Source organism: Danio aesculapii, chromosome 14 (assembly GCF_903798145.1).
Source record: "Danio aesculapii chromosome 14, fDanAes4.1, whole genome shotgun sequence".
NCBI classification, from domain to species: domain Eukaryota; kingdom Metazoa; phylum Chordata; class Actinopteri; order Cypriniformes; family Danionidae; genus Danio; species Danio aesculapii.
The window spans coordinates 55,565,601-55,578,832 of record NC_079448.1 but is presented as its reverse complement, the minus strand read 5'-3'; the positions used below and the strand labels follow the sequence as shown (position 1 = coordinate 55,578,832).

Sequence of the window (13,232 nt, the reverse complement as noted above, 5' to 3'; positions counted from 1 at the left end):
TGAAACTGAGCACACGTGCACGAGTGCAAAACCCCTCCCTGACTCCGCCCCCTAATGAATATGGTAATGACTCCACTTTGGCAAAACCAAAGAAAAAGCAAGCAAGAAGAGAAACTTGACAGAATGTGAATATGAGGTGCTCCTATCAGAGGTAGACCGGAGAAAAACTGTGTTATTAAAACACAAGTTTGTCCTCTGGACAAAATGGACAAAATGTTAAGTTTGTCCTCTGGAATTAATAACAAAGGAAAATCAATAGAGATTAAAAATATAGAGTCTAGCTGATGCGGTTAATGCAGTGAGGTCTGAACATCACAAAGCTGCAGGTTAAGAGGAGACGTGTGGACCGAACAGGGGATGCTGAACTAACAACCTTTGAGGAGAGGGTTGCCTCAATAGTTGGCGACACAGTTTTAGAGTTGATTTGAATATTAGATCTCAAATGGTGTCAGAGTTTAATTGATTTTTACAGTTTTTACATTAAAATATATTTAAAATATATAATATAATCAATAAAGTGCTAATCACAGCAAAAGGGTCTTGTGCAATAAGCAGGAGGTTTTTGGGACTGGTTTGATTGTATAAGTTCATATGGTCGAGTTGTTTAATTCATTCATATGGTTTATTTATTTATTCTTTTAATCGAGAAATTAAGCCTTGTGCAACATAAAGGGCACATATTTATACCTATCTGACCTATTTCTGACTCAAACTATAACAGGAGCAAAGAATTCAATTGGTTAATCGAATGTCTGATGAATGTCAAACGTCACACTAACTTTACCACGGTTCAACAGCATGGTAAGGAAACCTTATATACCTGCTAGACATGCGGATGATTCCGTCCCATACAGCTGCCATTGCATGGCTCAAAGATACTCTGTAGTGTGCAGTTTAACACAATTGTCTCTAGGAGTCACCAATGGAAATAAAACACACACACACACACACACACACAAGAAACGCACGTACGCTAGACATGAAGTTGTCGTGGACAAACGCACATTCTGATGAAATCTGGCGTACGCAAAGTTTTTATGTGTGCGCAGCGTTGATACATGAGGCCCCAGGTCTAGTGCCCCTCTATGGGATTGAAATGCCCTCTCAGTTAGTACATCCTGGCCTGTTTAAGAGAAAAGCAGGATGCATTTCAATAGTAAAACCGAAGCGTAACTCTCAATTTCCAAACCAAATATGCTACGTGAGCTTTAAAGGAAAGCTGATCAAGTAAATACTTATAGCTGGACACTACGTTTATTTGTTAAACTTGAGCAGTTGTAACTAATGATTGGTTCTGCAAAGAAACCCAGATTTATCTACACAAATTTAGATCCTGAAGACGAGACTGAACAATATTAAAAGCAGACTGTGAAGATTGTATGGCCTGAACAAGTGAAGGAGATCAACAATAAACCACTGTATCATCAGCATACAGATGATAAAAGGCATTTGGAAGGTTGTTGCACAAGTTATTAATGTAAATAGAATATAATATAGGCCCTAATACCGATCCCTGCAGTAAATCATTAGTGAATAAAGCGGTGTTTGCATCTCATGATGCACAGAAGAGCATCACCTCCTCAGCTCCTGCTGCTCCTGCACAGATATCACTGAGAGAGGTGGAGTTTAATGCTGCGCTGTTGGGATTCTCCACTGCGGTGTTTGTTCTCCTCTAAGAAATGAGCTGCGGCGCAGAAGACCGAACGCAGTGGCTTTTGGAGGCGTGAGACGAGAGCGCAGACAGATGCTCAAGACAGTTCTGGAGCTATCAACATAATAATGATAATAATAATAATAATAATAATAATAATAATAATATAAATGATGATGATGCTTTGTTTATTAATGCACCAAAAATAAGTTTAAATTAATGACTTGACTTTACAATAAGGTTGCATTAGTTGCGTTTACTAACAGGATTAAACATTGAACTGTACATTTATTACAGTATGTGTTCATGTTAGTTGATGAAAACATTGTTAGTGCATGTTAACTCACGGTGCATTGACTAATTAACTAATTAACAAGCAAGACTGGATTTTAATCAGGCATTAATAAATGTGAATGAATGCTGTACAAGTGTGGCCAAGTTTTCTTGTAGACCAACTAATCTAAACGCGGATAGTTCGCTCATGTGTGAGGCGTTCAGTGTTTTCCCATCAGCTCACGGTCACTGTGTGTTTGAGTTCAGGGAGTTTTTCTGTGCCGCAGTCTTGGTTTGTAAAAGCCCCAGATGACATCACTGTGACTCTCAGTCCTGTTTTCAGCTGTAGTGTAATCATGATGATGTCATAGAGGGAGTCCCGGGGCCCTCAGGTAGCCTTAGCTAATATGCAACAATACAATATTTATGGACCCTTTTCCCAAGACTTGTTTAACGCTCATTCTTTCATTTTCCTTCGGCTTAATCTCTTATTTATCAGGGGTCTTCACAGTGGAATGAACCACCAACTATTTTATTTTTCTGCAATAAATATTGCGATATGAATACAGTTTGAGAAGATGTTTGAATCACTCTATTTAAGTTTTCTGTGGGGTCTAAGCGCTCATTCACACCGAATGGATCTTTGTTTATTGAATGGAATATTATGAACATAACATAATAACAACAATAACGGACCCATTAGAAATATGAAAACAATATGTTATGATAAGCACATCATATAACTCAGGATATTTGAACACAGACCCAATGAGGCCCTCCTCCGCCATGAAACAGTTGTCATGCCTACTCTACACTATATACAGAAGCTTGCAACGATTGCCCCGCCTCCGGGCTCTTCTGATTGGTCAACTGCTGTGTGACTGACTGTGATGACCTGCATTAGGGAAAGCTAATGATCTTTAAACTTAACTTTGCATATAAAAAAAACGCAGGACCCTCTGGTGAGCAGACATTTCTGGTGTTTTCTGAGGGAGTCCCGAGGCCCTCTGGTGAATGGGCACACACATACTTATGATCACAGAGGGAGTCCCAGGGCCCTCTGGTGAACGGGCACACACACTTATGCTCACTTAGGGAGTCCCGGGGCCCTCTGGTGAACAGACACACATTTCTGTTGTCATCTGAAGGAGGCCCGGGGCCCTCTGGTGAACGGGCACACATTTCTGTTGACGTCTGATGGAGTCCCGGGGCCCTCTCGTGAACGGGCACACATTTCTGTTGTCATCTGAAGGAGGCCCGGGGCCCTCTGGTGAACGGGCACACATTTCTGTTGTCGTCTGATGGAGTCCCGGGGCCCTCTGGTGAACGGGCACATATTTCTGTTGTCGTCTGATAGAGTCCCGGGGCCCTCTGGTGAACGAGCACACATTTCTGTTGTCGTCTGATGGAGTCCCGGGGCCCTCTGGTGAACGAGCACACATTTCTGTTGTCGTCTGATGGAGTCCCAGGGCCCTCTGGTGAACGGGCACACATTTCTGTTGTCGTCTGTTGGAGGCCCGGGGCCCTCTGGTGAACGGGCACACATTTCTGTTGTCATCTGAAGGAGGCCCGGGGCCCTCTGGTGAACGGGCACACATTTCTGTTGTCATCTGATGGAGGCCCGGGGCCCTCTGGTGAACGGGCACACATTTCTGTTGTCTTCTGATGGAGGCCCGGGGCCCTCTGGTGAACGGGCACACACACTTATGCTCACTTAGGGAGTCCCAGGGCCCTCTGGTGAACAGACACACATTTCTGTTGTCATGTGAAGGAGGCCCGGGGCCCTCTGGTGAACGGGCACACATTTCTGTTGTCGTCTAATGGAGGCCCGGGGCCCTCTGGTGAACGGGCACACATTTCTGTTGTCGTCTGATGGAGGCCCGGGGCCCTCTGGTGAATGGGCACACACACTTATGCTCACTTAGGGAGTCCCAGGGCCCTCTGGTGAACAGACACACATTTCTGTTGTCATGTGAAGGAGGCCCGGGGCCCTCTGGTGAACGGGCACACATTTCTGTTGTCATCTGATGGAGTCCCGGGGCCCTCTGGTGAATAGACACACATTTCTGTTGTCGTCTAATGGAGGCCCGGGGCCCTCTGGTGAACGGGCACACATTTCTGTTGTCGTCTGATGGAGGCCCGGGGCCCTCTTGTGAACGGGCACACATTTCTGTTGTCTTCTGATGGAGGCCCGGGGCCCTCTGGTGAACGGGCACACACACTTATGCTCACTTAGGGAGTCCCAGGGCCCTCTGGTGAACAGACACACATTTCTGTTGTCATCTGAAGGAGGCCCGGGGCCCTCTGGTGAACGGGCACACATTTCTGTTGTCATCTGATGGAGTCCCGGGGCCCTGTGGTGAATAGACACACATTTCTGTTGTCGTCTAATGGAGGCCCGGGGCCCTCTTGTGAACGGGCACACATTTCTGTTGTCTTCTGATGGAGGCCCGGGGCCCTCTGGTGAACGGGCACACACACTTATGCTCACTTAGGGAGTCCCAGGGCCCTCTGGTGAACAGACACACATTTCTGTTGTCATCTGAAGGAGGCCCGGGGCCCTCTGGTGAACGGGCACACATTTCTGTTGTCATCTGATGGAGTCCCGGGGCCCTGTGGTGAATAGACACACATTTCTGTTGTCGTCTAATGGAGGCCCGGGGCCCTCTGGTGAACGGGCACACATTTCTGTTGTCGTCTGATGGAGGCCCGGGGCCCTCTGGTGAATGGGCACACACACTTATGCTCACTTAGGGAGTCCCAGGGCCCTCTGGTGAACAGACACACATTTCTGTTGTCATGTGTAGGAGGCCCGGGGCCCTCTGGTGAACGGGCACACATTTCTGTTGTCATCTGATGGAGTCCCGGGGCCCTCTGGTGAACGGGCACACATTTCTGTTGTCGTCTGATGGAGGCCCGGGGCCCTCTTGTGAACGGGCACACATTTCTGTTGTCGTCTGATGGAGGCCCGGGGCCCTCTGGTGAACGGGCACACATTTCTGTTGTCGTCTGATGGAGTCCCGGGGCCCTCTTGTGAACGGGCACACATTTCTGTTGTCGTCTGATGGAGGCCCGGGGCCCTCTGGTGAACGGGCACACATTTCTGTTGTCGTCTGATGGAGGCCCGGGGCCCTCTGGTGAACGGGCACACACACTTATGCTCACTTAGGGAGTCCCGGGGCCCTCTGGTGAACAGACACACATTTCTGTTGTCATCTGAAGGAGGCCCGGGGCCCTCTGGTGAACGGGCACACATTTCTGTTGTCGTCTGATGAAGTCCCGGGGCCCTCTGGTGAACGGACACCCATTTCTGTTGTCGTCTGATGGAGTCCCGGGGCCCTCTGGTGAACGGGCACACATTTCTGTTGTCGTCTGATGAAGTCCCGGGGCCCTCTGGTGAACGGGCACACATTTCTGTTGTCATCTGAAGGAGGCCCGGGGCCCTCTGGTGAACGTGCACACATTTCTGTTGTCGTCTGATGGAGTCCCGGGGCCCTCTGGTGAACGGGCACACATTTCTGTTGTCGTCTAATGGAGTCCCGGGGCCCTCTTGTGAACGGGCACACATTTCTGTTGTCGTCTGATGGAGTCCCGGGGCCCTCTTGTGAACGGGCACACATTTCTGTTGTCGTCTAATGGAGTCCCGGGGCCCTCTTGTGAACGGGCACACATTTCTGTTGTCGTCTGATGGAGGCCCGGGGCCCTCTGGTGAACGGGCACACATTTCTGTTGTCGTCTGATGGAGGCCCGGGGCCCTCTGGTGAACGGGCACACACACTTATGCTCACTTAGGGAGTCCCGGGGCCCTCTGGTGAACAGACACACATTTCTGTTGTCATCTGAAGGAGGCCCGGGGCCCTCTGGTGAACGGGCACACATTTCTGTTGTCGTCTGATGAAGTCCCGGGGCCCTCTGGTGAACGGGCACAAATTTCTGTTGTCGTCTGAAGGAGGCCCGGGGCCCTCTGGTGAACGGGCACACATTTCTGTTGTCATCTGAAGGAGGCCCGGGGCCCTCTGGTGAACGTGCACACATTTCTGTTGTCGTCTGATGGAGTCCCGGGGCCCTCTTGTGAACGGGCACACATTTCTGTTGTCGTCTGATGGAGTCCCGGGGCCCTCTTGTGAACGGGCACACATTTCTGTTGTCGTCTAATGGAGTCCCGGGGCCCTCTTGTGAACGGGCACACATTTCTGTTGTCGTCTGATGGAGTCCCGGGGCCCTCTGGTGAACGGGCACACATTTCTGTTGTCGTCTGATGGAGTCCCGGGGCCCTCTGGTGAAACGAACACACATTTCTGTTGTTGTCTGATGGAGTCCCGGGGCCCTCTGGTGAACGGGCACACATTTCTGTTGTCGTCTGATGGAGTCCTGGGGCCCTCTGGTGAACGGGCACACATTTCTGTTGTTGTCTGATGGAGTCCCGAGGCCCTCTGGTGAACGGACACACATTTCTGTTGTCGTCTGATGGAGTCCTGAGGCCTTTTGGTGAACGAGCACACACACACTTATGTTTACTGAGTGAGTCCCAGGGCCCTCTGGTGAATGGGCACACACACTAACGCTCACTGAGGGAATCCCGGGGCCCTCTGGTGAATAGACACACATATCTGGTGTTTTCTGAGGGAATCCTGGGGCCCTCTGGTAAACAGGCCCACGTATCTGTTACTTTCTGAGGGAGTCCCGGGGCCCTCTGGTAAACAGGCGCGCACACACACACACCAATGCTCACTGCGGGTTTCAGGGGAAGCAGACACTGGACAGGGGGAATCCCAGCAGCAGAAGTGAAAGTGATATGGCCTTCTGGTCTCTCTAGAACAGTTTCTTTGAAACCAGCATTTCCACTTTACTGTCTGATTTGTTGTCAGGGTCAAGGAAGCAGGGGAAAGTTTCTCTGTTTTTTTTTTCTTACTTCGCTTTCTTTCTCGTGGTCGTCTGTATTGTGGCAGTACACAACTGTAACAAAAATGTAATGTCAGTGTTTAGGTCTTTCTTTTTTTTAATCTTATATGAAAATGTTAAATGCATTAACAGCAGAGATGTATGAAGTACTAGAGACCCAGACTTAAGTTAAAGTTCAAGTGCTCTATCAAAGAGTAGAAGTTGAAGTGCTCTAAGCACCATACTTCAGTGGAAGTACTAAAGTATTCAACATTTTTTGTACTTAAGTATTGCAAATAGTTTATTTCAAAATTTACTGTTGAAAGTAAAAGTAGAAGTATTGTGTAATGTAGTTATTAAAGACAGCAGTCAAAAGACATCATATTGTTTTGTTTATTTAAAATCTCTTTTTTGGGGGCACGTGATTAAACAGAACGAAAAGAAACATGGCCTACGATACTGTTTTTCTCTCGCGCTTGAACCACAGATCTGACTGATTATAACAGCTTTAACACACACCTTTCAAAGTTGTGTGTCACAAAAACACTCTGTAATCCACTCAAAATGCTATTGAAACCCATTTTCGGATCGCAGATTACTGGTTGTAAATGATGTAAATGGAAGTTCTAAACATTCTACCGGAAGACGCTGTTCACTATGGCACCGTCCATGCAGCAGCCAAGAAAAAGGTCTATAAGTGTAACCAGTAGGGGTGTGAATCTACACCGGTCTCAGTGTTTGGTTCGGTTACGATTATCATGCCATCGATTCAGTTCAATTCGATATCTCAGTGCATTGACGATGCTTTCCATACACAATTAGATTTATTCTTCACAACACAAGGATTTTTTAAGATTAAAATCTACATTATATTTATATATTATTTGTAATACAATTGTCCTTTAATACAGCAGTCAGATATATGAACTGTCCCCTTAATTTGACCTGCTCAAAGAAAACACTCTTTCTGAATGTATCAAACAAAACTCCAACACATGCACAGAAGACAGCATGAGCATTTATAGCAAATAGACTCATGTCAATATGATCCCACTTGCTTTTTGAGCGCTGACAGGCGAGGTCTTACACCCCTATGATTGGTTAGTGTCTTCACCTGCTCAACAGAAAGGCCTGCGATCGGCTTTAGAAATGAAAGCGCTGTTCACCGATAGCGGGAAGCAGGGGCGTAGCAACCGGGGGGGACAGGGGGGATCCGTCCCCCTCACTTTTAGAGGCAGACCATTTAGAAACAGGTGATTAATAATTATATGAACATATGATCTCACACAGCCGTCCCCCCACACTTTTAAAATGTCTGTACAGTCTGTATGCACATAATACGCGGTTATCACAGGTAATCCGTAATAGACACAGTGGAGAAAACTCGCACCTCAGGCACGCTCGTGTCCAGATCCACAATTATCTCTTTAACAGCCGAGAAGAGAGGAAAAGTTACCTCACAAACAGGCCAGCGGGTCAAACATCCAAAGTGAGAGAGAGAGAGAGAGGCAGAGATGGAGTCTTACAGCATTTCTCCATAGTAGTGAAATAGCGGCTCGTGTGCTGTGCTGCCTTCAGTGTAGTAAGAGCGTTATTTACTCGCCCTCGCCTCCTTCACCATAGTATTCTACTGCGTCATCGCGCATAGGAGAGATAAATGACGTCAGTACGTAATAACCGGTTATGATCTATTACTGAACCGATATCAGTAATTTTGACACCCCTAGTAATGAATAACGATGCAGCTCATAATAAATCTATAGGCATAAAAGTATTAAACTCATGTAAAATATGTACTGAAGTAAAAGTGGAAGCAGGAGAAGAAAACAATCCTCGAGTAGAGGACAGATACTGCCTTTTAGTACTTAAGTACAGTAGTGAAGTAGTTCTACTGCATTACTATACTTCTCTAATGAACAGTCATTATAACATTATAAAGGCCTTTAACATCTGGCAAGGGGGCCACCAATGTAAAGTAATCTTTGGGCTAATTTAACGAATGTTGATTGAAGTACACTTGTTGTGAATTAAATGAAGTCATATATAAGTAATGTTGATTGTTTTGTTCCTCCACACAGGTGCAGGTGTGTGTAAAGCTCTGCAGGCTCTGGCTCTGGGTCCCGAAGAAAGCGGTGTTTGTGACAGCGGCGTGGAGACGTCCTTCTAGAGCCTCCAAACACATCGAGGCCTGACCGAACACCAGCTCCACTACAGCAGCAGCCACCAATCAACCACTCAGGACACGCCCCCCACACGCTGTGATTGGCCACAACACTCCTCAGCCACACCCCCAATGCAAATGAGGGAACTCTGAGGCGAGAGAGTGGCCTTGGAGATCTTTTTTTAGCTTCTAATATGAATAATATGAAAAAGCTCGTGTTTTTGTTCAGTTTTAGCGATATGTTCGTGGTCGTTTTTGTTTATTCGGGTTTAAGCACAAGTGTTGTTCGGAGCCCAGATGTTACGTCTGTACTACTCAATATTTCACGCTTCACACTCCACATTTTTTACGTTTTCAGGTCCTTTTGCTTAAACGTCTTTAGCGGTCCTTATTGTAAGCGTCGACTCTTTAATACAGGTGAAGTCTGAATTATTCGCCCTCCTGGAGGTTTTTCTTTTGTAAATATTTCCCAGATGATGTTGAACAGATTCAGGAATTTCTCACAGTATTTCCTCTAATATTTGTTCTTCTGGAGAAAGTCTTGTTTGTTTTATTTCGGCTAGAATGAAAGCAGTTTTTAATCGTTTTAAACCTTTTTAGGTTCATTATTAGCTCGTTAAGCAATATTTTGTGACCAAGCACCCTATTTTAATAGCTCAGTTTAGACTTCTTCTTCTTCTTCTTCTTCTTCTTGAATGAATCGCATTTTTGATGGTCTGAGCATGCTCGAACTTTGCACACATGTAAAAGTGTGGTGAAATATTCACGTTAGTTATAGGTTTTGGAAGTGGGTGTGGTAAAATGACAGCACCACCTGTGCACTTTTAACGGAGTGGCCCTCGAGCTACGTTTCATGCACACGTACGAAAATTGGCACACACGTCAAACATGCCAATACCTACAAAAAAGTCTCTTGGAGTGAAATCGCAAACTTAAAAGGAAGTCAGATATTTTTAACTTCCTCTGCCAAATCAGTGCTTTTGCAATTTCCAGGCGTTGTATTTTAATCACCTCCTCTTAGGGATTTTATCAGATCAACACCCAAATTGGGTTTTGTCATCTAAAGGCCTTGGTGAGGTTAAATTGTGAAGATCTAGAGTTTTCATCAAGGGGAAATGCCCTGTGATGCAGGGCTAGTGCGTCCATAGAGGCAACCCAGGCCCTCTCAGAACAGAGAGGGTGGAGTCTGTGACATAACCCAACCCCTACCCCTGTCATACGCGCAATCACACCCCCGTCTTTCATTTTCACTTTCGCTTTGAGGTCGGCATGATCATGGTTTGCCTAGAGCACCAGTTGAGCTTGCTCCAGTCCTGCTTCGATTAAAGCTCTAGATCTTCGCAAATGAATGAAAGGAAGTTGTTATAACTCAGGCGTGCATCGTCTGATCCTCCTCAAAATTCACATGTTTGATAAGAGCCCTGACCTGAACACGTTTACATGCTAATATTCTGTTACAGTCACAGCGCCACCTGCTGGCAACAGGAAATGACATAGTTTACAGTGTCCTCCTACAAATGTTTTGTCAGCGGCTTTGCTGAAGGCCGTGTCCGTAGCGTACTGACAAAGTTCAGTGTTTCGTCATGGAGGAGGAAGTACTTATAACTCAGACAAACAATGTCTGATCTGCCTGAAAATTCACAGGTTTGTTGAGATTCCTCTCCTGAAGACATCTGCACAGGGGTTTAGCCACCGGGGGGAATACGTCCCCTTCATTTTTAGAGACAGCCCATTTAGAAACAGCTGATTAATAATTATATGAATGTAAACATTTGGATCATTCAGCTGTCCCCCACTCTTTTAAAATGTCCGCTACGCCCCTGCATCTACATGCCAATATTGAGTCACAGTCATAGCGCCACCTGCTGACAGAAGGAAGATTGGCATAAATCTGGGATGCTTCTCAGTTTTTTATATATATCAGCTTAGGCCCAATCCCAATTCTCTCCCTTAGCCCTTCCTTTTACCCCTAGCCCTGGTTTTGCACCTTCATGTGAAGGGGTAGGGGTGTCCAAATTGTCTTCATCTTGAAGGCGTAGGGTTAAGCAGAAGGGCTAGATAGCCCGTGAAACTGAGGCCCTGTTTACACGAATATGTTTTAGTTATAAAACGCACTAGTTTTGCTAACGTTACGCCATCCGTCCACACTACGCCGGAGTTTTCGAGCGGCAAAAATGGAGTGTTTTAGAAATGCTGAAGAGGCTGTTTTTATCCTGAAACGCTGCTGCTCTGTCTCTGTGTGGATGGGGAAAACTGAGACATCTGAAAACGGAGGCAGGGCTGCAGACATTCTCCTCTCTGATTGAGGCATTTTCCTGTATATTAAGTAGCCCACACACAGTTCAGTCCTGCATCCTCTCCTTAAGTTCAGACTTCACCAGTTTGATATGGAAAACAAACTCCCGAGGACACGTCGAGTAACTCTTCAAAGGGAACCGTGTAGTTTATAACCTCACCCACATCAGCCCGGCTACACGGTTTCACTATCTTAACAATAAAATGAAGACATGATATGAGGAACTGCCTATTTTCATTTAGATATTAGCAACTTAACAGACAGCAGAAATGTCGAGGCGTCATGTAGCTGCATATTTATACGAGCGTCATCTTCATTGTGTGCATATTTATAACAAAACAGAGCCGATAACATCACCTCCTCCTTTAATTGTCATTGAAAATATGAAACATATCCTCTCTTTTGCTGAATATCAGTATTAATAATCAATAATGGCCATTATAACAGTATAACGCACAATAAGTTTATACATTATAGGGAATAAAGGCAAACGATTAGTCAAATGTGCAGAATCAGTGTCCGCGCTTACATTATTCACGTATCTTTGCGCTCAGCCAAAACACGTCACCTGAGAACAATCACAGATTCAAAAGACCGAAGTCAGGGAATATGTGGTTATATATAGACAACAAGATGAATTAAATATCACGTTTAACAAATATAGTGAGATTATATCCAGCGGTAGCTCCTTGATGAGCACAGCTCTCATCTGGCTAGATATGCTGCCGCGCATGCCAAAGTGTGTGTGTGTGTGTGTGAGGTTACATGATGTGCGTTTTCATTGGTGTAATGTAGACTGAGCGTTGTTCAGAAACGCTGGGTGAAACACTAGTTTTCATTCTAAAACGCCGCTTTAAAACTAAAACGTACTAGTGTAAACGGGCCTGAGATTTTTCAGGACCACACTTGAAACCAAGGGGTGAGAGAATTTCCCAGAATACACCAGCCACAACTGCAGAATAGCTGCACCCAGAAGAAAGGAGATCCACAAATGAGTATTTTTTTTTTTTGGTCATTATTACAAATCTTTACAACAAACAAGCAGATGTTTTAATATATTCATAACTGTGTTCATGTTTTACAGTCATGCTTTAAAAAAAACTAAATCTGCCGATCTATAATCTATAATCATAACTCCTATACAGCACTCCCACAACATAGTCACTCGATGACACTGGAATCCCCTGTCAGAATCGTCTAGTAGCTGAGAATGAGCTGTTTACAGCGTCTGCTATAATGTTAATGTTGTTCTGGTGTGTTTACACAGATGAATATGGCCACTGTGTAAACACACAGTACTGTTATGATCTTATAGCCACATTAGATCATTATGATAGCATGATATATGCCTTCAGTGATCTCCTGAAGATAAACACTGAAGAATAACACAACTGGAATAACTACAGCAGTCGCCATCGTCTGAGCTCATATGAAGTAAGAGATTGATGACGTGTGCAGGTGCTGTCCCACTGCTTAGGGGTAAATACTGAAGCCCTTCCCCTTCACACTCAAGGGAAAGGGTACAAAAACAGAATTGGGATTGGGTCTTAAATTATTATGGTCCACTGTTCTCTGTCATCTTAAGGCCACCGGGAGGTGTGTGGTCCCTTTCATCGCTGCTTGCAGCTTTAATTGTTTTGGATAGTCTCCAGAACAAACCACTGTTATACAATGACTTGCCTAATTACCCTAACTTTACCCTAATTACCCTAATTAAGCCTTTAAATGTGACTATTATGATTTAAAAGTCTTCTCTGTTAAACAGAAATTGGGAAAATATATATGAAATAATTCTAGTTTAACAGGAGGGTGAATATTTCTGACTTCCACTGTGTCTTGTTAGAAATAATGCGTGTTAAGAGCAGCAGATTCAACTCATATGAACTATAATGCAGAGAAGAGGAAGAGGCGGGTCCAGTGACTCTCTCTGGACCAATCAGATCTGTGGGATGGTGGAAGAATCTCTTCCT

General features: G+C 45.3%; 1 protein-coding gene across 1 annotated transcript in view; it reads left to right on the top strand.

Annotated features, from left to right (window-relative positions):
• Positions 1-12,856, top strand: part of nfkb1 (nuclear factor of kappa light polypeptide gene enhancer in B-cells 1) — a 62,215-nt gene extending 49,359 nt beyond the window's left edge. Inside the window, exon 22 of the mRNA XM_056471874.1 lies at positions 8,884-12,856. Coding sequence (XP_056327849.1) covers positions 8,884-8,972 — 89 coding nt within the window. The 3' untranslated portion in view covers positions 8,973-12,856. The remainder of the gene's footprint in view (positions 1-8,883) is intronic.
• Positions 12,857-13,232: the final 376 nt, after the last annotated feature.